The sequence below is a fragment of the Aulonocara stuartgranti genome (assembly GCF_965226115.1).
Source record: "Aulonocara stuartgranti genome assembly, chromosome: 16".
In the NCBI taxonomy this organism is placed as follows: Eukaryota; Metazoa; Chordata; class Actinopteri; order Cichliformes; family Cichlidae; genus Aulonocara; species Aulonocara stuartgranti.
In genome coordinates, this window is record NC_138952.1 from 9,848,243 (window position 1) to 9,872,296 (window position 24,054).

The 24,054-nt window shown below is 42.0% G+C and overlaps 2 protein-coding genes across 3 annotated transcripts in view; both read right to left on the reverse strand.

The window, feature by feature from the left end:
- Window positions 1-261: 261 nt before the first annotated feature.
- tfcp2l1 (transcription factor CP2-like 1) lies at window positions 262-12,291 on the reverse strand. Of its 2 annotated transcripts, none has more exons than XM_082508345.1 (15): window positions 12,133-12,291; window positions 11,368-11,516; window positions 10,071-10,144; window positions 8,143-8,248; window positions 7,311-7,417; window positions 7,066-7,218; window positions 6,857-6,967; window positions 5,370-5,473; window positions 4,989-5,040; window positions 4,762-4,855; window positions 4,480-4,570; window positions 3,630-3,712; window positions 2,865-3,007; window positions 2,349-2,400; window positions 262-1,081 (listed from the first exon to the last, which is right to left on the reverse strand). In XM_082508345.1, exons 1-15 carry the CDS (start codon window positions 12,189-12,191, stop codon window positions 1,044-1,046), a joined length of 1,416 nt encoding a protein of 471 aa, XP_082364471.1. In that variant the 5' UTR covers window positions 12,192-12,291; the 3' UTR covers window positions 262-1,043. The 2 variants fall into 2 exon arrangements, with proteins under 2 accessions (XP_082364471.1, XP_082364470.1); XM_082508344.1 differs by having other exon boundaries at window positions 11,368-11,558.
- A 658-nt stretch (window positions 12,292-12,949) lies between these two features.
- The window catches only part of clasp1a (cytoplasmic linker associated protein 1a), a 93,531-nt gene continuing 82,426 nt past the window's right edge, over window positions 12,950-24,054 (reverse strand). The window contains exons 34-39 of the mRNA XM_082508368.1: window positions 23,051-23,297; window positions 18,571-18,761; window positions 18,297-18,425; window positions 16,614-16,820; window positions 16,097-16,213; window positions 12,950-14,958 (exon numbers count right to left, since the gene is read on the reverse strand). Of these exons, the coding sequence (XP_082364494.1) occupies window positions 14,872-14,958; window positions 16,097-16,213; window positions 16,614-16,820; window positions 18,297-18,425; window positions 18,571-18,761; window positions 23,051-23,297 (978 nt within the window). The 3' untranslated portion in view covers window positions 12,950-14,871. The remainder of the gene's footprint in view (window positions 14,959-16,096; window positions 16,214-16,613; window positions 16,821-18,296; window positions 18,426-18,570; window positions 18,762-23,050; window positions 23,298-24,054) is intronic.

The window sequence follows — 24,054 nt, forward strand, 5'->3', positions numbered from 1 at the left end:
ATTTTGAGTTTTTAATCGTTAAAATAACAGCATGACAGCATTTTCATGGAGCAAGGTCATTTTGTCCAGAAGCTTGAACTCAAAATATACAATACTGATGAAATGAATTAAGTTACTTATAGAGCTGATTAGATGATGCACAGAGAAGGTGGACATCACAGTGAGGTGGGGTTTAAATTTTATACCTGGATCTTGAGCTGGTCCGCAATTATTACTGTTTATTTTTAAACTCTTCTTTAGTTTTTGTTTTAAATTCGATTTTATTTCCTTTCAGTCTTTTATTAGTTTTGTTACCTTTGTTACAGTGTGGGCATTTGTCAAGATTTAAGACATTTATGTATGACATATGACAGTGCCTCTCCACTTACAGTTTAACTTTAAGGACCTGTAAGTAGTGACATCTTGGCCTGGTGATTTTGCTTTGCTTGTAATTACTGTTGACTCTCCTTCCCCCCCAGTGCAGGTTTAATATCTTAAAAGCAGCCAAATAATTACTCTCAAACACAGCACAGTTATTCACAGCAAGTCAAAATCGAATCTTTAAAAGCAGCATGTTCCACTTCACCCAGAAAATAGAGAGCCTCAGAGCATCCCAACGCGGCACGACCCAGCAGGAGAACAAAGAGAGCCGAGGCAGCGGGAGATCACACTTCTCATTAAAACAGCATCATACAGTTTTGTTTGTTCATCGTTTCATTTTGTCTGCATGATGATGTGTTCCATTTATTTTGCTTTATTATCATCAGAGTCATTCAGTTGCATTTACAGCATTGCAGCATTTGACATATTAAAGAATGGTACAGCGCTTGTTAATACTAATTGCAACATAAAGCAAGAATCAGTAACTAAACAAATATGTAAAAAATAACTAGAGAACATTAAAGCTCAAAATCAACAGTAAGCGAAGAGCTGACAAGCATTTTCACTTTAATGGAAATCTTATTAAACATCACATTATTAGTAGTATTAATATTATTATCATTACAGTGTCTAGTAAAACGTATTTACAATCTGTACAACTCCACTGAGGCACGTCCCGGAGATCATTTTAACACAACGTGGTAACCATCAGTGTTTTCATCTGTTAACACACAAAAATTCAGTTAAAGATCATTCAAAATAAAAAAAACATCCTGATGAAAGCTTGAAGCTTAATATCAATAAATTGTTTCTGCTCTTCAAAAGAACTGGTGTGCTCTGTGACTCTAAATAAAAACAATGCAAAAGCACTGAAAATAAAACAGCTGCAAACGCTGAAACTAAAGAATTTGATTTATTCATTTTGAATTTGATGGCAGCTTTAAGAAGCTGTTTCCCACTAAACTGCTTCATCTGTTCTTTGGAAGTAAGGAAACATGCTTGCTGCAGGAAACCAGCTGCTCAGCAGCATCATTTGGTTTCTGGACTGCGTCAGGCCAGTTTAGCGCCTGGACTCTTACTATGAAGCCATGCTGCAGGAATACAGCCACAGCCATGGTTTGGGATCATCTCACTGAAATAAACAAGACTTTCCCAGTAAAACAACATCTAGATGGCAGCAGACAACTCCAAAACATATAGATGCCATCCTGCAGGGATGTTCCTGTTCACTGTGTCTGAAGGCCTGAGCTCCACCAACATTCACTGTTTCAGCTTTTTCCTTGATATTATTTAGCAGATGAAGAAATCCTATGTTTGCGTGTTATATTGAGAAAAGTTCTGTTCATGCTGTTTACCTACAGATTACTGAACTCATTTTCAGCTCTGGGATTATAACTTTAATAATTACAACTTTTCAGCCTTTAGCTGCCCCTGAACCAATTTCTTTTTTTTCCTCTCCAAAATGCTGAACAACAAAGGCCTCGGAGCAAAACAGGCAGCCATCCAGACGAAGTCCTCTACAGGGAAGGTCTTGTGTATTACACCGTGGCTATGCCAAGACTTACACTGCATGAATTCCACAAAAAGGTTCAGGGGATAAAGTGGTTTTCAGTCTTGTGTACAGAGATCTTTCCAGCTTCTCTGAATCTTTTGATGATGTTATGTAGAGCAAAAAATCCCCAAACTGTTGGTAGCATTTCTACACTGTGGAATATTTTTCTTACATTGTTCAATGCAATGAGTTGTTTTTTGGTTTTTCTTTTTGACCCTGCTCTATTTATTTAAAATGTTTTTGTTGCATTAAATGTAAAGTGACCACTGATTTTTTTTTGGTTGAGTTCTTCGTTTCAGCGTTTGATTTGCTGCATTTGTTGCAGAATGACATTAATTAAGTGCTTGGACTGTTTGGAAATGAGTGCTTTTCTTTCCCTTTTCCACAGCTTCTTAACGTTCCCTGAAACAGGGCTCTACGGATAAAGGTCAGTTACCTCGTATGGTGCTGATGATGAAACTGGTTTCTTCCCTGAGGTTCTGCACCATCTGAAACAAAGAACACCACACACTTTGGTCTTGAAACAGCTGAAACATGTATAAAGTGCACTTCATGGACTTGGAAGGAATCTGGAGCTCATGGTGGAACTTTTATTGATGATCACTAACGGAAAACTGAGACTTCCTGTTCTGTCTGTCATGGGTTTGGAAGGCAGATATATTTTTATGGGGCTAATAAAAAAAACGAAATTGTCATTAGACAATAGCATCCTGTTTTAAAACTGGATTAGAGCAAAGCAGGAGCTCTCTCTTCCTCTTCTCAATGATTTTTTTACCTGCATCTAATCAAACTCAACTCAAAGATGACTGTGTTAGTGTTAGTAGAAGTTAATAGAAGTTAACTACAGATGGAAGTCAGGAAGCTTCCGATACCTGAACGTTACCCCTTGCCTACAGAATCTACATACTCATTTGCAGATATGCACTCATATTAATCAGTGCTGGACAGATACCTCATCTGAGACTAAGATGTGGATCCCGGTGGTTTTCTGTCTGTAGATTTGTGTGATCTGTTGTGGAGTGATGTTGTACAGTGTAGCAATCTTTTCAGACAGGTCCAGCAGTGTCAGCTCTTCCAGGTACAGAGCGTGGTAGACTGCAGAGGCAAGACAGACATACAATGATCACATCAGGTCAGAAGTGTTACTCTCTGCCAGTTTCTGTGATGATTCCCTGATATTTTAGGATTTTGTCTCTGCCCGGTTTCATCTGCAAACATTTATTTTTGGACTAGTAGAACAGAGTGCATGACTCAATGTTCAAAATAACCCTTTTTTATCTTATACTGAGCCTCGGTGCAGATCCTCAGTTGATGGACTGTCTGAAACAAGCATCTTTAGCTCCTCCTCTATTCCTTCCTTTTATTTTCTCCTGATTGGCTGTGCCTTACAAACACAATATTTAAGAAAGAGTATGGCACATCCATGTGTATTATTAATTGGACTCAGTCTTTTTCATGAGTTTTATTTTGTTTGTATTTTAAGGACTGACTCTAACATCGGCTACAGGTCTTCTTCAGGTCCTCTGACTTGTTTGGTCCAGCTCCGGCTGCCATCTATCTTAGTTTTGAATATTTCATTTAGGGCTTAATAAACCTGCAGTTGTGTTTGGTGTGTAGGAATTGCTTGTTTAAAACCATTCAGTCACACTACAGACAGAGGACTGAAAAAAAAGGACAAAATATGAGCATTCAGACCGAATTCTTGTTGCACACTTACTTTCTCCACAGCCTGGTTTGATGGGAGGTTGATTTCTGGCCTGCTGCTGACACACATAGATGGTAAGACGGGGCTGTACACACCTGAAAATGTGAGCAAAAGCTTGAATTGAATGCATTTCAAGGACCTGCAGCACTAAAGCTTAAGATGCAGTCTGCTCAAGAGGCCGATATCATAAATTTACTGTAATGGAGAAACAATGGATCATATCAGTGTCCAAATCCATCTTTGTATATAATTTATGGTTGAGAGAAGAGACTAGACTAGACTTTAGGAACATCCCAAAGGACTAGAATTGTGTGGACTTCCATATGACCTGACTTGTGTTAAAAGTCAAAGGAGTCGCCCCCTTCTGGTTATTAGAATGAATAATAATAATAATAATAATAATGGATTGGATTTATATAGCGCTTTTCAAGGCACCCAAAGCACTTTACAATACCACTATTCATTCACTCTCACATTCATACACTGGTGGAGGCAGCTCCAGTTGTAGCCACAGCTGCCCTGGGGCAGACTGACAGAAGCGAGGCTGCCATATCGCGCCATCAGCCCCTCTGGCCAACACCAGTAGGCAAGTAGGGCTAAGTGTCTTGCCCAAAGACACAACGACCAGGACAGAGAGTCCAGGGATCGAACCGGCGACCTTCCGGTTACAGATGCGATTCCCAACCCCCTGAGCCACAGTCGCCATAAATGCAGGGTTGAGGCACTTCAGCTGGCCTCACATCCAGAAACAGGAGCCATGCCTATTTTGTATATTCCATGATCTTGTGTCTGTAGATGCACCAACCAGTAAATCATGCAAATGGTTCTGGGTGTGGCTGGGCAGTGTAATTTAATGGCTCACCTTCCCTTCATCGTGTTAAAGAGGCGGATGCCGTCTGCTGGACCACAGATCTGGATCAGATCCTCTCTGGTCATCCTCAGGAGATCAGCACCTGCAACAACAGCAGAAATCTGGTTCTGCTTGCTGCCCTGATCTACAGCAGATCTGATCTGACGCTGCGATAGACGAACACATCAACACTAATCAGTTCTTCCTCAGTTTGTCTTTCCTGCACTGCATGCCTGCGCTTTCTGACAAAAGTTCCAAGACTAAAGTGTGTGGTGTGTTTTTCACACGCGGTACCTGAGAAGCTGGTGAAGAGCCTTGAGAAAGGCGAGAACCTGTGACGGTGCAGCCACTGCTGAGTGTCCTGCGGCGAGGACGACGGCAGAAGGTGCTACATGTCAAAAAGAAGAAGAGCCCTTGAAATGAGTATAGCTGCACAGCATCCACTGTCTCCAAATAATGGCCTAAAAGGAATAAGAGAGCAACATTAACACTTTCACACTGCACCGGTCTCTGTTACTTACATCAGAGCAGCCGGGCATGAACAGCTCCCCCTGCTGGTTTGGAGAACAGTTGCTAGAGAAACGCAAACATGAGGAGGAAAGAACACATTGGGATGATTGGTTGAGTATTTTCTTCTAACTGCCCTGAGACACATCTGTCTGCTCTTTATATGCTGTTAAAAATTCTCTGTTTTGCATCTGCTAATAGCTGCAGAAGTTAGTGCTTGTGAAAGTACTCTCATAGAGTGTAAAGCACAATCACACCAGAGAAACATTTTCAAATTTTCAACCCGTAATTGAAACAAAACACAGTTCCCCTGCAGACCTTGACTGAAGAGATGCGTTTTATGTCGGTGGAAACCACCAAACAAGTATTAAAGTGTGGTGTGAATGCTTACTCACCCCTCAGTGAAAGTGCAGGAGGTTGGTGAGCTGTGGTAAATTGGTGATGGCGTGCTGCTGGTGCTGTGGCTGGTTAGATTTAAGGCATCGGGCCACGGCGAGCACTGCACACAGAGAAGAAGAGAGAAAGAGAAGAAGATGTGCAATGAAGTGGAAAGCTTTTCACAAAGATTAAAGGGTTCAAAATCACATTCAAAGTGCAGCGAGTGATCACAGATGTGTGTAAACCTATGGTCTACATAGTAACAACTTTAGGTAGTTCATCTCCTTTAGCTCACTAGTTTTGTTTCATTCCATTAATGTGAGATTTAGAGGCGGTAGAGGAGGCAGTGCCATTCACCAATATTTCAGTTATTTTAAATGACAGGTGTAAAGACTCTACAATAACAGAGAGCTCTAACCTCACATGGCCTCAGCTGAACATCATGCAGACTTTGTACCAGACACGCGCCAGGATAAAGTCTGTTAATGTCTCATCGGGCTGACATTTGTGTCGTAATATACAGCTTCACAGGTTGTCTAGTACAGAGCTCTGAAGAAAACTTTATTCTGAAAAGATCCGGGTAACTTTAATCGACTTTAGCAAACTCCAGAGCTGAAAGACAAAGCTACAGCAAACCTGCAGTTCCTCTAATGTCCACTAGAGGGTCCAGCAGTGAGTCAGTTGTAATGGTCTCCCATATTAAAGGAATTTTAGCCTGACACAAAAACTGTTTTGGTCTCTATAATTCATTTATCCCCTGATAATATCTGTATATGTTTGTAACAAAATCGGCTTTTAATTTGATATATACTTAAAGCTTGTATTATTATGGGCGTGGCCTCTTTGACTGACAGGAGGATGGTGGCTGTAGCTGCTAGCTGTCTGCTAGGCTTCACCGCAGATAGAGGCGCTGCTGGAGCCTTTGGAAGCATTTTTAATGCGATTATTTGACCAATAATGTGGCTGCTGTGCGGTTAACTGTACTAACAGACCGTCCAAGAAGTCTGAACTCCTGATTAGGTGAAATTGTAGGATTTTATTTAACCAATTTAGCACTAGTTAACAAGTATCTATGTCACACTTAGCAAACACTTTTCATTTTCTTCCTATAAAGACTTCCTGTGCTATAAATGGTTTGTAATGGTAAGTATTGCTACAGTGTCATGTGTGATTTTTGTAATGAACATGACCAGTACAATGGTTCCTCAGGTTTTCTTTTCCTCCAGGTGAATAACAAACTAGCACTGACAAAGCCTCAGTCACTGACAGCAGCAAAGAAAGAAAACTTTTAAAACAAACAATGCAACAAGCAAAGTGACATATTAACAAACTGTAACGTAATAGTGGTTTACATGGTTTGGTGAGCAAAGAAGCAAAACGAAAAGGAGGGGGGAAATATTCAGATCTGATCAAATTCCAGAAACATCCAAGTAACCCAAGAATTTACAGCTAGGTTCAATAAAGTCAAAGCAGAAGGCAAACAAAGGGTCCTCTCAGGCCTCACCTCTTTCAGCAGGGTAGTGTCATGGGATGGCTGATACTTTTCTCTATCTTGAGGGGTCTTTTTATCAATCTTTTCCCGATCTGTCTTCAGTTTGCGATCAGCTCCTTTAGGCTTAAAAAAAAAAACAGGACGTGTGGTGTAAATCATGAGATTTGAGGATGTTAAAAATCAGAGATGAGCATGAGGTAAGAGTAAATAAAGTATTGTACCTTAAAGACTTTGACCTGGCAGCTGGATGAGTGGACATGCTCGACGTATTCTCCGTGTTCATTGGTGGTGTAAGTGTCCACCTGGATTCGGAAGGGCACCCCTTTCTCCCCGCCGTGCTTCCGGGGGGTGAACTCGGTGCTGATGCAGTTGACCTGAAAGGACAAGAGAATAGAGAAGAGCTGAAAAATAAATTCAGCTAAAGACCACAACCTCCAAGGAACTGAGACTGGAATTGGATGTGTACCTGGATGAAAACAGAAGCATTCTTCAGGGGATCCCAGAGGAATTCGATGGTGTTGAGGTGCAGAGGGTCTGAACGAGGCTCCAGGATCCCCACTGACAGAGGGATATCTGCAAGTAATGAGCCAGCCACTTATTTCAGCTTTGATTTTAAAGCCCACGTGAAGACATTTGTGTTTTGGTTAACCTGTTAACATCTGAAGCTGAGGAGAGGTTTAACTTTAAAAGTTTAACCTTCTGAAGTCTAAGAACCTAAGATTCAATTCAGTTCATGTAGCGTTTAGTCACAGCAGCAGTCACCTCAAGGTGCTTTTTACCATAAGGTACAGACCGCACAATAATACAGAGAAAATCCCAACAATCATAAGACCCCCTTTGAGAAAGTGCTTGGTGACAGTGGGAAGGGAAAACTCCCTTTTAACAGGAAGAAACCTCCTGGTAGACATCTGCCACGACCTTTTGGGAGACGCGTCAAATGGCTATTGGTCATTGATTACTGTCAATGCATTGGTCCAGCACAGCTCCATAATCATTCATACTTAAGTATGACACTACAGTTCACCACACGCCATTAATAATGGCATCACTTCTGCTGCACACTGTTGTACATGAGGAAAACCACAGCACTATCTTCATCTTTGGTGTTTAGCATATTTAATTTTGTTGTGAGCAAATATTAGTGAGTTTCCAAAATTACTTCTCTCACTGTACTTGGGTATTCATGCCATTACTGGACTTTCTGTGCAGTCAGACACACAAATAGTGACTTTGACCAAGAACCACCACAAATCTGTGAGTATCAGTGATCCATGAGTATGTTGGTATGGTGAGCTCACCTATGTCCAGGATTCGGTCTCCAGGTCTGTTCCACTTCCATCCCTCCAGCTGCTGGTGCTCCATGTACTGCAGTCGACGGTCATGGAAAACCACGCGCACAATACTCTGTGAACAAGCAGGATCAGGCTTCAGACAGGAGTACGGCTGTGAGCTGAGCACAGGGCAGCTCGCACCAAGCTAAACAGCAGGAATGTTGGGTAAAGTGCGAAAAGGTTCCCCTGTTTTATTTATACACGCACTGAAACAGGGCGTGGAGGGAGTACTTGCAGCTCCTTTCTTACCAATTCTTAAGCAGTCAGAGTTAAAACTGTTGTCACAAAAGCCCAATGACCTGCTGTCAGTCAGGCTACATGTAATACCTGAGACATGCAGTAATGCTGGTGACTTTCCTTCTATGTGACAGAGCTCCCACAGTCTCTGCAAAACAAGATCCTCTCAGTGGACCGGTTTATGCTTCATCTCTGAGCATCCATCAGGTCAGGTCATCTGGGGCTAGGGTCTGGTTTTGTTTTAGCGACATGCTAAATTGAGTTTCAGAAGGTACAAGATGGTGGCCAAATTTAATTTGGGCATTTCAAACCTCTGAAAATCCACAAAAATGCGATGGACATTAACTAAACTGAAACCCTTGCAACTGAAAGACAATAACCCTGGAAATTTGTATGCTGTCACAATTCTGTGTTGATGTTAACACATCAATACGTACGTTCAACTCTATGTACCTTAACCTTAAAGGCATTAGACATTTATAGTTTAATTAACCCTAACCACAACATTTACATGCCAAATGTATGATACAAATTAGTGAAGTCAAGACTGACCTCTTCACTGACCTTTGATAGCATGGATGTGATTTAGTCAACAGGAAAAAAGGAGCAACTTTTACGCCTTCCGTCATTCAACCCCACTTTTGAAGACTTACTTACAGAACCTTTTTCATCCAAATCCTAAAACCTTATGACATGTGGGAGCTCTGATCTCTTTTCAGTCACCTCACACTGTTGCGTACAGCTTTAGCTACCAGCTAATAGAACCGCATCATGCTTATGCTCATCTGTAAGAAACTGAGCTCGATCAGGTTGGAATTTTAGCAACAGCCACCTTTTAAAATCTGCGTGGACGAGACACAAATCCACAGATGAAATGAGCAGCCTGTAGAGACATGTATCATTGGGCTATTTATGGGGGAGGCTCGTGCATGACTGAGCAGCCGAGCTCAAACAGCTCTGGATGCTCCACGTCATGTGTTTGCACAGACGCCACCTGTCCCATTCCTGCGTCTCTAGGATGCTACGGCGAACATTACGATGTGTCCTGACGACAGAGACGCGTAAGAGGATGCACTCACACCATAATGAAGTAACTCTTAGGTGAGTGTGTGACTAACTTCTTCTTAAATGAGGAAGTAGAAACTTTGACTGCCATCTGAAACTTGGAGAACCCGAGAGCTGCTAGTTTTGTTTTGTTTTTTTTATTTGTTTTTCACAAGGCCGAGGGATTTTTCTCATTTCAACTTCAGGAAACAACATTTCAGAAAAATTACAAGCACAACGATCATGTGACTTAGATCCAGGTAAAGCAGACAGAAGCAGAAAAGCTTGGTGAGACATACCAAAGAGAGAAAGTGTAAGTGTGTGTGTGTGTGTGTGTGTGTGTGTGTGTGTGTGTGTGTGTGTGTGTGCTGGAAATGTGAGAGGAAGCTGAGCTGCACGTCTGTAAAGGGCTTATGTGAAGTTTAAGGAGGAGGAGCGGTGAGTTTGGCTGATAGTACCAAGCTCTTCAGGGTCGATGCAGCACCCCCAAAGTGGAAGGGAAGGTCAAGGGACCGGCGACGAACCAGGGAAGTGAACAGACGAGAGGAGAAAGAGGGAGAGGTCACATGAAAGACAAATAAAACAGACAAACATACACAATACCTTACACCTACCTTCACATATTTGCTGCTTATATCTGTATACTCCACTAGTTTTCTGTTAAGCATACGGATTTCGTAGGACTGACCTACATTTTAAAACATTAAAAACATCCTGATTAAAAAATTTTTTATAAAAGGAAATCAATCAATCAGAAAAGAGGCGTAGATATCAAGGCCACACACTGGAAAACGTTTCCGTTTAGTCGTCCTGATCAGACATAATACATTATCACAACAACATGTCAATAACACAGCCAATGAGGGACGCTAAAACTAACTGTCAGTGCTTCTAAAACTAAGCTACAAACCCTGATGGCAATTAACTTTACTAATCAATACATGCCCTCTTTGAATGGCCACAAGCTGCGTGGAACAGCAAGCTCACTTTCATTGTGTTTTTACTGCAAACAAATTACTGTAGAGCAGATAAGCAGGGCAAACTCGTAGAAACACAGAGGAAGATAAAGCACAGATAATAAAAACGTCACTGACAAACACGACAGACGGAAAAAATCAGAAGGTTCCAGAAGGCAGAAAACGAAGACGAGGACGAAGAGGAGGGGAGTGTGAAATGCAAAGAGCAAAAGACATGAGTGAGAGAGGGGTTGATGAGTGAGGTTAGATGATCCAAGTCAGACAAATTAACACTCACGTAGAAGCTCATCTTGCACAAATCAATCAATAAATCTGAATACTTGATTTTTTAAATAAATGAATTCTTCAAATATTAAACATGTCAAATCTTAATCATCAATAACAGAGACTGAGTGTGTGAGTGCAACTATGTAAACAGGATGTTCTGAGATCCAGGTCTAAAGACAGAAGCTATGGAAGCTAAAAAAGTCCAAAATTCATTTGCAGTCTACATTACTATGAAAGAGAAAAATGTGACCAATTCCCAGTAACTAATATTTAAATTTAAGGAATATTATCATAAGTTTGTCAAATGAGCCAAACTGGAACCAATCATGTTTGACATGTGAGCCACTGGAAACCTCAATGACCATATTTTGAGAAACCCTCAAAGAGGGAAGTCCAATCCAGAAATAATTAAAGCGTATTACAAACAGAAGAACTAGCAAAGTGAAGATATTTAAACAATTATGACTTTTGGTTTTGCTTCCCTAGACTGGACAAACATCAGAAAACTTCAACCTGATTTCTGTTGCAGAACAAACCAAATTTTTCTCTTAGTGTATTTAAATGAATGGATTGAACTCTGAGCATCTCCCATGCTTCAGCTGGGACTGCGTGTGACAAAATGAGCTTCGGTCTGTACAGTCGTCACGGAGACTAACAGTGTAAGTACCTTGGTTGAGATAAGTGAGCGCTTCCTCCTGCTGCTTCACAGCCGGTGAAGTGGCTGCACACAGAATGTACTGGAACGGGGTTCTTTTGGCACCATTTTCAGCCATGAGCCGAGCTTCTTCGTTCTTTATGAAAGGCGCCAACGCCTCTCTGGAGGAGATCACGAGGAGATGGCCAGCTGTCACATCTGATCTTCAGTCATTTAAGCCCAAAGGTTTGTTGTCATGCAGCACGGTTCAGGTTAAATACATCATTAAAGAAAGAAAAAGGTGGGCTAAACTGGGTATTTTCTTTTTTGTCTATGTTTCTTTGTTTAAAAAATAAACTTAAGTACAAGATAAAATAACTTTTAATTTCAGATCTGGTGTCAGTTGATCAGATTTGTAAGTGCATGACTGTGTCGTGTGTTTTTGTTGCTGTACCGTTAGTGTTCCCTTCTGAATTTCATAAATTGTACACTTTGAAAAACACCACACACATCATGATATCCAAAACTAAAAATCAAACGGAAACTTTTACAAACTGACATGATAAAGTGGAACTAACCTGAAATGTGGATTTTGAGTGCAATTCTTTGAATGAACGAACGCCTGAAATGCATTTTTAAAACTCATTTCATGTCAATAACACATTAAATGTGCTCCTCAATCACTGTGAATCAGCACATTTACCAAAGCCACGCGAGCACCTGTGGAGCTGGTAAATTGCTGCACCTGTGTGTGAAATCCTGACATTTCTGGAGCTTGGCAACATGGCAGTGCTTTACCTAATGTAACTAGCAGAGTGCTGGTGGTAGGACTCAGGCTGGGGATGGCAGAACAGCATATTTTCCAGTGTGGCGGCGTTGTCTTGTATTCCAGGACCACAGAGAAGGCGTGGAGGCAGAGGGCGCGAGCGTTGTGCCTGCTGGCTTCCTCGGATTTCAGCTCAGAGAGGTTTGCAGCCCAGCCTCGCCACACACCCCTTATATGGCTCCAGTGATGTCATCAGGCCTGCTATTAGCATACCTTGGATGACCTTTGAGAGGCGGAGAGCGCCGGCACACCTCCCACTACCAATGTCCACCTCGGGTGATGCATTAATAGCAGCTTCAGTTGATCAGTTGTTGACACTGCCAACAAAACACTCACTGTGGGTGAGGATGTTTAGAGGGGACTTTCAGGAAACAAACACAGGAAAAGCCCTCAAATGAATGTCAGTAAGCATATTTATCATCTCTGATATTTCTAAAAGCCAACACAGCAGCTTAAATGACAATTAAATGATGATATTTAAATTTGAAAAAGGCACATTAATCTTTATTGCAGGTTTAGTTTCAGCAGGTTGAGTAGAAACCCCTGCAGCTCACCCCTCATAGCTCCTCAAGGGAGTGACAGATTAAGAGCAGGTCATCTCAAAGTCTGCCCGGGTTAATGTTTATCCAGAGCCGCTAAGCACACCTCAGCGCTCGGATGCAGGTCCAACCTGCGAGGGAAACAAAGACGACGCCATCCGAGCTTTGATCCAATCTCTGAACGTTACACACGATGAAGTAAGAGGGGGGAATTGTGAAATGTGGAGTGAAAGGCCAGAAAGAGCTGAGATCAGTTCTCGGTCTTTTTATTTCTACAGCAAACAGTTTTTTACATCGCTGCAAACTGATCACACATTGATGTTAACATAAAAAAACTAAACAAAAAACCTTCTGTACAGTTCATCATGACAGAACTAAATACAATAAGATCAAATAAAATATATAAATACAGGTGTGAATATTACAGAGCGCGTGAAGCCAAAGAAAGACTGCTGAACATGCATAGTGAACAGTCTGTAAGGAACGCCGTCACGTCTGTTTTAGATCCAGCGACGAGACGACAGATGCGAGAAGATTGGTGGGTTTTCACCAGTTTGCAGGTTTGCTTTTCTGGTAAAAACTCAGCGGATTAAATGAGCGTGCTGAAGGACGATGAGAAAGAAAAAGTTAAATCCTTTTGAGTACCAGCAAATTCACTGTGTTGTTTCTGTACATTCATTTCCTTAAAGAAGCAGAGTTGGACCATTCTCAGCGGATTTCAACAAATCAGGAATCAGCATTATTATTCATTATTCAGAGTATTATAAAGAAAAAACTACAGCAGATCAACTGACCATGAAAACCAAATCAGGTCCAATAATTAAAAGCTGATCAGACTGAGAAACTTCTTCCCAATCAGGGAATCGATGAAGTGCTTCACAGCAGGAATCCACCACTTAAAACTTTACAGCAGAATAAATTAAAACACAGAGTGTGTACCTTTTCCGTACGAGCGCCTCCTCAGAGTCGAGTGATCTCATGATGTTAAAAGTGCACTTTAACAGCCGAAGAAGCTCCGGGCTCTCCGCGCAGCACTGAGTTGACGCGTGCCGCAGGTTCATGCAAGCCAAAAAAAAGAAAAAGTCTGCTTTTCCGTGAAGCAGCGGTCAGAAAGTGTATGTACAAAACACCTTTGATTTCTATGTGGTTATTGCAGAAGCTGTGAAAGAGGAAACGAGTAATACTGTGTTTGCACGGTCACATGTCTGAGAGTGCTGTGGAGGCTTCTGCTGCAGATTCACATTTTTTTGTTTGTTTTTCTTTCTTTTTTTTTTAAAGAGCCGAGAGTGACGGCGCCGTACATCCCGTTCACTCTCTGCAGTCCACAAATGTAAGGCCTGTTCTCCCCCAACTCCTCATCTGCTGTATTTACAAAGGACTTCCTGTAAGACAGAGTAAGCGCTCAGACACAAATGGAAGCAGGAAGTTAAAAACGACACAAACGTCACGGCTTTTAACAGGCTTAGCTTCCACTCCATGTAGCGACGGTGGTTTGTGTTCTCTGTTAAAAGATCTGCACGAAATGTGAAGGATTGTCAGTTCTGTTTAGACATGAGATCTGTTTTGTAATCGTGACAGTTTGGGTTTTAAGCCACTCCTAAAGAGAAACGAGCGCATTAAAAAAAAAGAAATTACAATCAAATATGAGCCTTGAACTAAAATGCTCACATAGGACTTCCTCGTTTTGTCTTTCTGTCCATATCTAATTTTTTTTCCGCCTTGCAATATTTGGTCTTCATGCCCTTAAAACAGAATTCACTGCACACTTTATGGGCTTGTTGCCATCACTGGGCCAGCCAAATGACATTTCATCCCAAACTGAAGATGATCTGAAACATTTCTTTGATGTGAATATTTTCCACTTATAGAAACAAATCTAAAAGCAGAAGGGATGAAGGAGAAACAGATTGGAGCTGATGTGGAGATGGTGGGACCCACAGGAGGAGGAGAAAGCGCCATATCCTAAATCCAAAAATCCAAATGTGTCCAATCCTTCCCCACCAACTTGAAACCAGGACAGCAGTCCCGTTCAGATATTTCTAGAGCGGAGGCAGATGACACGAAGGAACAAAATGGGTCGAGAGGATGAGCTGCAGAGCCGTGATGAGGAGGGTGATGCTCAGAGACAGACAAGTCTGATCTGGAGTCTTGGAATGGATGAAACCACCTCCATTAACTGTGAGAGGAGACATCTGAGGAACTGCTGCTATTGCTGTTTGTCGTCTGAGCACGCTTGATGTACAGGTTCAGTAACTTCATCTGCAAAAGGAAAGAATTGAGAAATTACTCTTTATATCAGCACAGGACTGTCTTAAAGAGGAATAAACTTCTTCATGAGTCAGATAGGGCGATAGGAAGCAAAAAGTACACAATATTTGGCTGGTTCGTTTAAAATGATGAAAGCACTCATGACATCTCGTCATGCAATTAAACCGAGCAGAGGTAGAGTGAGGCTGAAACATGAAAAGCACAAACACCTGCACGCTCCAGCAGAAATAAACAAGTTTACAGCCTGCCTCAAGAATGTCTTTATGTAGTTTACCACTTCAAAACAACTCTACAGGTGGTCAATGCAATTATAACTCACTCCATTGTATGGTAGCGAGACTTAAAATTAGGGCCGTGGCCCCCCTGACTGACAGGTGGATAGCGACACAGGTGGCTGGAGCTGCTAGCTGCAGCTAGTTGAAGTCCCTAAACTGGACTGAACTGGCCTGGACTGGACTGTTTGTGCTGGTGACCGGCTTCCTGGGGATACCCTTCGGGGGAAAACAAACAAAAACAAAAATCCCCCCAAAAGTTATTCTAATGGCTGTCAGTCCACATCTTTACTGATATATGTAACAATCAGTTAACTATAGAGGGAAATACAAAAATATGCTGTAGTAGGAGAACCACAAACTGTTTCTCAGGAGAATCTCATCACAGGGACAATTTGCTTTAAACAGGATAAAGAACTCAAAAGTAATCATACACAAAATATTGACACAGGCACTTTTTTAAAATATTCCCTAAAATGTAGCTGCTGATAAGAGGAAGGATTGTTATTAATGATTAACTGCATCCACTCAAAGTGATTTTAGCACTAAGATGATATCTTAGAGTGCAGCTGAAGACTGCAGCGGTGACTCCGTTTAAATAACCAGCTGACCAGGTGGTGGTTAGTAAAGGGGAGTGGTGGAGGTGGGGGGGTTGCAGTCAGGTGAACCTGACCCTCAGACCTTAACCATTACATAACTCAAGGACACTCTAGAAGGGCAAATATGACCCTGTGCTTTATAATTTGAGAGCCAGCTGAGAAATAACAACATGGGAAGATGATAAGGCGCAGCGTCTGTTCAAGTGCTTTCGTTGTGAGGACATGCAAATGGAAAGACTTGCTGGCGACGGTCAGTACCTTGCTTCCCGTAAGCTGTGCCAGGTGGGGTTTGAGCTCCTCACCAATCACAGAGTAGATAGCCACCAGACAGAACACACTGGCCTTGCGAACGCTGCTCTCTGTGTTGTCATAGCCCTGCGGAGAGACCGGGGAGCATCAGGTATCAAAGGCGCGTACACGCACACATACACGCACACACACCCACACGAGGTCAGCAGGAACGTGGGAGGGGTCGCCAAGAGTGCAGAGTACACGCAAACATTTCCAGGGACAAATAAGGCAAATAATTCCCACTGTCCAAATATGAACATTGTCCAAATAAGCCTCTGTGGCACTGACACGGATGTTTCTGCTCTGTCTGTGTTATTCAAGCTGAGTACACCAGCAACACATTTAAAAATAAAAACTCGGTTTATTCAAGTTTCTGAAATGTGAGTTTTTATTTCACAGTTTTGGAGGTTTGATCAGTTTTCAGCCTGCAAAACTAAAACAATCACATTCCATTCAAATCTGCACTTCTGTTTTGGGCTCAGACCTGCAGGAGTCCGGGGATGATGTCGGGCAGCAGCTGCAGCAGTGATTCCTTGGCGATGCGTTCAATTACTTTGGTTTGCATCTTGATGGCTGCCAGGTTGATGGGGTAGTCGGCCGTCTGCACTATGGGGCACAGCACCTTGATGCACTGCTCCGGGTGAATGGAGCCGGCCAGCGTCGCCGCCGCCTCCTCGGCTGCACGCACAACCTAAAAACATGTTTTTTATTTTTAACAGATTAGGCTGCTAACAATTTTATATCACACATCGTAAATCCAATCAGCTGGTGTGTTATTGAGGCAACAGCAGGATTTCTGTATCACAGGCATGAGACTAAGTCAGACAAAGCCAAAGTCTCTTTTCCCCCCCAAATTCAGACAATTTCACTGTCCAGTTTAGCATTTTGTGCTCAAGTAGAGAACTTCAATCCCATAAATGTTTCCAACAACCAACAGGAGCTCCGTTCTGTCAGTCAGTGTCTCCCTTTTTTTCTTTTGACTTACTTTTCTAGAACAAACAGAGAAACGAGGCAGCTGCTCCTCCACCACTCAACACTTTATCTTCTTGTAAATTTCCACCAGGAGCATGATGGGAAAAACACGTTTACAGGCTGATTTCGATCTGAGAACTTCCCCAGAAAACGCTTACATTTTAAACTTATTCTAATGTATTCTTACTGTTGCACTTTCAGTCCTGATTTTATACTTGAACCTATCATGGCTCTTGCTTTAAACACAATATATCCTCACCTTTATGCCTGTATTTTAGGCTTTTATAAAGCTTTTTTTAAATGACTCGTCTATGATTAAAAACATCTTTTTATGGTCTTCTGGTGTGTGGTAAGTACAGTGCGGGACTGTACTGAATTTTGCATGTTTCACAGATTTTGTGAAAATTTGTTGGCTGCAAAATGACACACGTTTAGATTAACGCAATTACTGAAAAACTGAATACAGAAAAAGCAAAAAAAAAAGTTTAAAGATAAAGAATAAAAACCTCTGGGATTTATGAACCCCTTTAAAGAGTGCTTTACTTCAGCATACTTTACACTTCTTCAGCAGGATATTATTCATTCATGCTGAAAAACATTTAAAAAAAAATTCCTCATGCTAAATTTCTGTGATCGATATGTTTTTTTTTGGTTATCTGCATGTTTCATCTCAGGTTGGTTGAGTGCATTTTTGTGTATTTTATGTTCAATTTGCTATCAACACGTGATCTGTGTTTACACACACTCTGTACCCCTGCTGCACACCTGACCGACATGAATGGGAAATTTCTCTAGAAGTAAACCTGAATAACTGCTGGAGTGAAGGGTCGAAGGTTGGACTTACTGTCTTCACTTTTTTTAGTGCTCATATTGATAACCACTCTGTAAAGTATTAATTATGAGGTTATTGTGAGCTACAACAGGGATTAGAAATTATTAGAAACCAATAATCATTAATCTCATTGACTGCAGGCTTTTTGTTTATGTATCATGATTGGCATTCGTCTTTCTCACATGTGCTCCTTTGCATATATAAACTAACTTCATGTTTAAGTGAACACGCTACTCAGTCATTAAAGACATGAGAACCGCATCACTTTCAACACGGCACGGCCACATTAACAGATATCGATGACGACTTTATGAAACAAAAATCATGCTCGGTGCCTTTAGCTGAGTGGTGGGAGCTGCGTACCTCCTTGTGAGAGTCTTTGTGCGCCTCCAGTGTCTTCATGATGGTCAGCTCGGCATAGTTTTTAAAGCGGGCAGGCTGATTCCTCAGAATTTCCTTCAGCACTCGCAGAGCCAGAGCTCGAATGGTGTGCTGCAGGAAATGGGAACATAAAGAATATCATCCACACAAAACTACCTTCAGTTTCTTCAGATTACGCTGAATCAAGACAATGAAAACACAAATAAAGGAGACAAAAAAAGGGATTTACATGTACACAAACTATCAGGTTACGTACATCTTTATCACCCAGGGTCTCCAGCAGGAGGAGGAGGATGGTTTTGAAATGTTCGTCCCACACAGCCATGCTGTCTTCCCGTGTGATCTTCAGCAGCTCCACCAGGGCGCCTTTACGCTCCTCTGAGCGCTCGTTGTGATTGGACAGTTCCTTCAAAAGATCGGCCACCAGGTCTGAGTGATCCTGCCCGACTGCTTACCGAGAGGGGACAGGAAGAAAGAGTTAAGAATTTAATTGAACTGCCATGGGCTAATAATCATCCATCAACCTTTTTTTTGTTTTTAAAAGACACCTAATTTCTTTTTTTTTTTTTAAATCACACATCCAGATTTTGGATCTGCAATTCCTCCTTTGGCGGTTGTTGGACTTTACTAGGGAGGTGTGATGAGGTGCAGGTATTTTTGCACATGTATTTCCCTTTCCAGGGACCACATTTTGGGAGGAGGGTACTTAAACTGAACGTAGAAACTTGATTTGTGCCTGATGTGGCTGTGACCATTGCTGCTGAGAGTCAAGATGGACACGTGATTGGTACAGGTGAATTGCGCAAAGCTATGAGCGCGGTGATGCATAAAAACCATCAGTATATTACAGGCAACAAAGAAACTCACAGAAAAGTCACTGAACTAGAGCATGAAAGTCTCTCTAAACGAGTTTCTCCTCCTGTTGCCTACCAAAGACTTTTGGCTTTTGCACTGAGGGAATGTGATAAAACCTTATTTTAAACTTTTTTTAATGAACATTATTTTTTTCATAAAATGGGCAAAACAGACTCTACCTTTCTACTTCCAGAGTGATGCTGCTGTTGTTATGGATCTCTTACATAACATATAGAAATGTCTGTCTTGAAACAGCTAATATGTTTAGTAGTCAGCACTAAATGTAATTCGAGTTTTTCTAAAAGTTTTTTATGTCACGGTCCTGGGTTGGTGACCCAGTGTTTTCTGTTTTGCATTGTTAATCTTTGATTTCTTGATGTCTTTGTTTGTTCCTAGGTTTTGGTTCTGTGCCCGTATTGGGCCTGAGTTTTCCATGTTTCCCTTTTAGTTCAGTGTCTAGTCTGTGTCTTGTGAATTGTCTCTTGTTTCCTGTTTTACTTTGAAGGTTTATGTCTGATGTCAGTGTATTCAGTTTTGCTTCCCATGTCTCGTCTTGTCAATTACTTCCAGCTGTGTTCCCCACCTATTTGTAATCTCCCTGTGTTCTTCTGTGTGTATTAAGTCGTGTCTACTCGTGTACTAGTTGCTGGACTGTCTGTGAATCTACCGTGTTTCATCTGTGTGTTCTCCCTGCTATCAACCTCCATATGCCTCTGCTGACTCTCCTTCATGTTCGTGTTCATGTTTGCTGTTCAATAGTTTAGTTTGTCTCAGTAGAGATTAGTTTTGTTCCGTTTTGCCATTTCCACCTCTGTTCTACAATAAACCACCTTTGCATCTCAGCGAGTGCCTGCACGTGGATCCTCGTTTATTTTCTCCTCACAGCTCACTCCATTCACCGTGACAGTTTATGTTGCATGGGTAGCTGTGAGTCAGATTCTTTCCTTTGACTTTAATAAATATCTGCAGCCTCAGGTGGCATGCAAGAAACTGAGAACAACGGGCATTTTCATGCATGTGTCAGTCTTCATGAACTTCTCTGGATCACTCAGGATGTGACTAAGGCTACGTTCACACTGCAGGTCTTAATGCTCAATTCCGATTTTTTGATCAAGTCCGATTTTTTTTGTCTGCTTGTTCACACTACAAATAAAATGCGACAGCAAACGCGCTCTAGTGTGAACGCTCAAAGCGGCCCGCATGCGCAAAAGAAGATGTCACACACAACGCGCTCTGTTTAGACCCAGAGCAAACAATATTGTTTGACTGATGGCCCTTAATATAAAGACTTCGGACTTTACGTTTCCCAATTTTTGCTTTAAGTTATTACATATTTACATAATAATGTAAATAACCTAAAAATTATCCTTATTGCTGTTTTAGAGAGGAGCGGTGCTTCAAAGGATAGTTGCAGATTTCTGTCAGAATCTGCAGATTATATAGTACAAATAAAATGTTCACGTTGTCTTCCCAACAGTTTCACTGACATCTACGCTGGATGGCCAGGAAGCGTTCGCGAAGTCTTCTCGGGTGCTTCTCCGGCGCCGATAATTAGCGTCTGTCTTGTGTCAGTGACGTAAAAGACGGATTTAATGTGACATGACCGTTCAAACAGCAGTCGCTTTCTAAAACATTGGATATGTATCGGATTCAGTACCACATACGAAAGTGACCCAGATCGGATTTGAAAATATCGGATTTGTGCCGTTCACACTGTCATAGCATGATCGGATATGGGTCGCACAGGGTCAAAAAAAAAATAAATCGGATTTTATGAGCTTTTGCCTGCAGTGTGAACGTAGCTTTATTAACATTATTAACAGTAAGTCCTGTAAGGTGGACTTTTGAAAACAGCTCATCAATCCTGTGCTCCACCTCAGCTGTCAAATGTATTCATTACAAAAAAAAAAAAAAAAAGGCCACCCTGATCTCCAAGATCCCACACAGTTCCTGTCTATTTCTAACTGAAGTCTTTAGATCAGAACGTTTCTGTTCACTGTTTTCCCCTCACTTATCAGATCTGGTCAATTTTAATCCACCATTTTTTTTTTGCCTTTCGTAGACTGTGCTGGCCATTACTGGAATGAACTGGCTGAATTTCCATTCATAAATCAAATTCACGCGTTGTTAGTAGATCACCCACAGAAAACTTCCGTTCCCGTCAGCAGCCTCATGTTATTCAAAATGTGTGTCCTCGGAGGATGCAGATATCTACAGTTTGAGCAGTTAATATTAAAAATATAAAAGGTAACTTTTTCATACGATAGATCTCTACAGTCAAATTAGATGCAGTGAAAACATTAGAAACATTCAAATATTACAGCTGTAAGCAGAACCGCTTGGACTTTGTTAACACAGAGGCGGAGTTAAAAGATGGAGAGACGATGAGGGGAGCTGAGCGAAGAATGCAAACACAGGTGGAGGGTGAGTGGAGTGGAGGTGCAGGGTGGGCATGTTTACCAGGAGCAAAGACCTTGGAGAGTGCCATCTTGTTTTCACCGCTTTCCTGACGTCGGCCTGGAGAGGAGGAGGAGGAGGAGGAGGAGGGATGAAGGTGGAGGTGGGTGGGGGAGGGGAGGGGAGAGTGGCAGAGAAAAGGATGTGATGACACCAACAACAACAACAACAAGTGAAGCACAGAGCGGCTGCGGCAGAGGGGCTGGACGCTCACTGGTTTCTTCTGTCTGCTGTAAACACGAACCGGCTGGTTCAGGATGACGTTTGACAACTAACCGAGTGAAATGGAGGAAATTCTGTCATTTGTTGCCTCAACATTGTTGCTCCTTTGTGTTTTCACAACGACATCACGTGCTCACAATGCACGACCTGACGTTTGGCTGAATGACAAGAAAGGCTCACATGCAATATGACAGTAAGAGCTGTTTTTTTCTTTATACTCATTCTGTGGATGTCGCTATTTAACTCGTTTCATGTTTTTCTACTACCAGAATAAGCATGAGGCTTATTCAATATAGATTTCAGTTTAAATGTCACACTGCAGACAATGTATAATAATCAGAGAATTAAAGTGACAGTTCGCTCCAATATCAAACTGACTTATTGTATAGATGGGGAGTGGGTGACATTATTTTTGCTAAGGTTAAATACGCAAAGGACCACAAACTGAATAATTGAACCGATACATTTCTCGGGAAAAAGTAAAAAGTTAATAATATGAAGACTCTATGAACATTTAAAGCGGTCTACATTTTCCTCTGTAGGTCAGTTCCAGCCTTAAGCTTCTTCTTATTCGTGTTTTGGAACCTGTTTTGCTTGAGGATGTTGAGGGCCGGATTGACTCGGTGTGCAGGGGTGCGGCCCTCGGGCTTTGTTTTGCCCATGTGTGACCTGGAGTGTTTTGGTATGGGTACTCCAGTTTTGGATATATCAGTTGTGGATAAGTCTGCCTTCTCTTCAGTATAAAGAAACTAAATGGTGCTCATCTCATGGAGCTTGGACCACATAAAAAGACTGCCTGAGATGTTTTCTTTGTATCGAACTACATCGCCAACCAGAAGAAAAACGCAGCTGGCTGACATTACTAGATCTTGTCACGATGCCACAAGCAGATACAGTACTGTGCAATAGTCTTCAGTCACCCTTCATTTTTTTAAATGTTGCTTTCAAGCAAGTAATTTTTAAAGTGCTCTTTAGTAACATTATCCAGGCTTTCTGGAGGTCTTTCTGGAAGTGTTTCTTACTACACTGGCTACTTTTTAACTTTTTCAGTCCAGTCCTTGTACCTGACCATTTTCAGAGGCATGTTGGTTGTTTGTTGAGCCACATAACAAATTCTAACAGCTAATGCACGTGTGACTGGGGTACATAGGTACTTTGCTCAGAGCTGTAAACATAAAAACATAAAATCGGCATAAACTCACAGTCTCTGAACTGTTCCACATCATCGTCGAACACAGCCTCCTTCAGGGCGCTCTTGTCGTACGTGCAAATGGTTTCTCCGTAGCCGTATGGGGCAAATTCTCGAGTCCGCGGCCCAGAGAAGGAGCGCGGCGATGGCGTGTTGAGCAGCGAAGTTTTGTTGTCCAAGGCAGTGCGACCGCCTTCCACCACGTCTAAGCCGAGCCGGGCATCAGACCCAGGAGAGGAAGCTACTCCTTCTCTCCCTGCCTGCGAGATGGGAGAGGGATTAGGCAGTGGTATAAAGAAGATCTGGAGCCATTTTAGCTTCAAATAACCATAAAAATACGAAAGCAAACCAAACAATAAGCAAAAAATGACACATGCCTCACAAAAAGAAAGAGAGTATCCGAAGACAAATCAGTGCATTACATACACAGTCTGCCTGCAGTGGCTACAGAGGCTGAGTCAGCACTGATTAGTAATAATAATAATAATAATGGATTGGATTTATATAGCGCTTTTCAAGGCACCCAAAGCGCTTTACAATACCACTATTCATTCACTCTCGCATTCACACACTGGTGGAGGCAAGCTACGGTTGTAGCCACAGCTGCCCTGGGGCAGACTGACAGAAGCGAGGCTGCCATATCGCGCCATCGGCCCCTCTGGCCAACACCAGTAGGCAAGTAGGGTAAAGTGTCTTGCCCAAGGACACAATGACCAGGACAGAGAGCCCAGGGATCGAACCGGCGACCTTCCGGTTACAGATGCGATTCCCAACCCCCTGAGCCACGGTCGCCCCTTAGATGTGATGTTCTCATATAGTCAATAGACGTAACTTGGCAACAAATTATCGAGCATTAGCTGACAACTTAGAGCACCCCCCTCTCATCTAGACATGGTCACAACTGCTCTAAACACCACCCGAAATAATGGCGACTAAAATGTTTAAAAGGGTTACAGAAACCAGCAGGAGATACTAAAAGCACAGTTATTTCATGGTCAACATACAACCAGAAAGCCA

What these genes read in the sequence shown, in the direction of transcription:
- tfcp2l1 (XM_082508344.1), bottom strand. Translation starts at nt 12,191, where the DNA reads ATGCTGTTCTGCCATCCCCAGCCTGAGTCCTACCACCAGCACTCTGCT. An exon ending in CAAACCAGGCTGTGGAGAAA is followed by an intron (nt 3,008 to 3,629) that starts GTAAGTGTGCAA and finishes TTGCCTCTGCAG; the next exon opens with TCTACCACGCTCTGTACCTG. An exon ending in ACATCTTAGTCTCAGATGAG is followed by an intron (nt 2,401 to 2,864) that starts GTATCTGTCCAG and finishes TCTTTGTTTCAG; the next exon opens with ATGGTGCAGAACCTCAGGGA.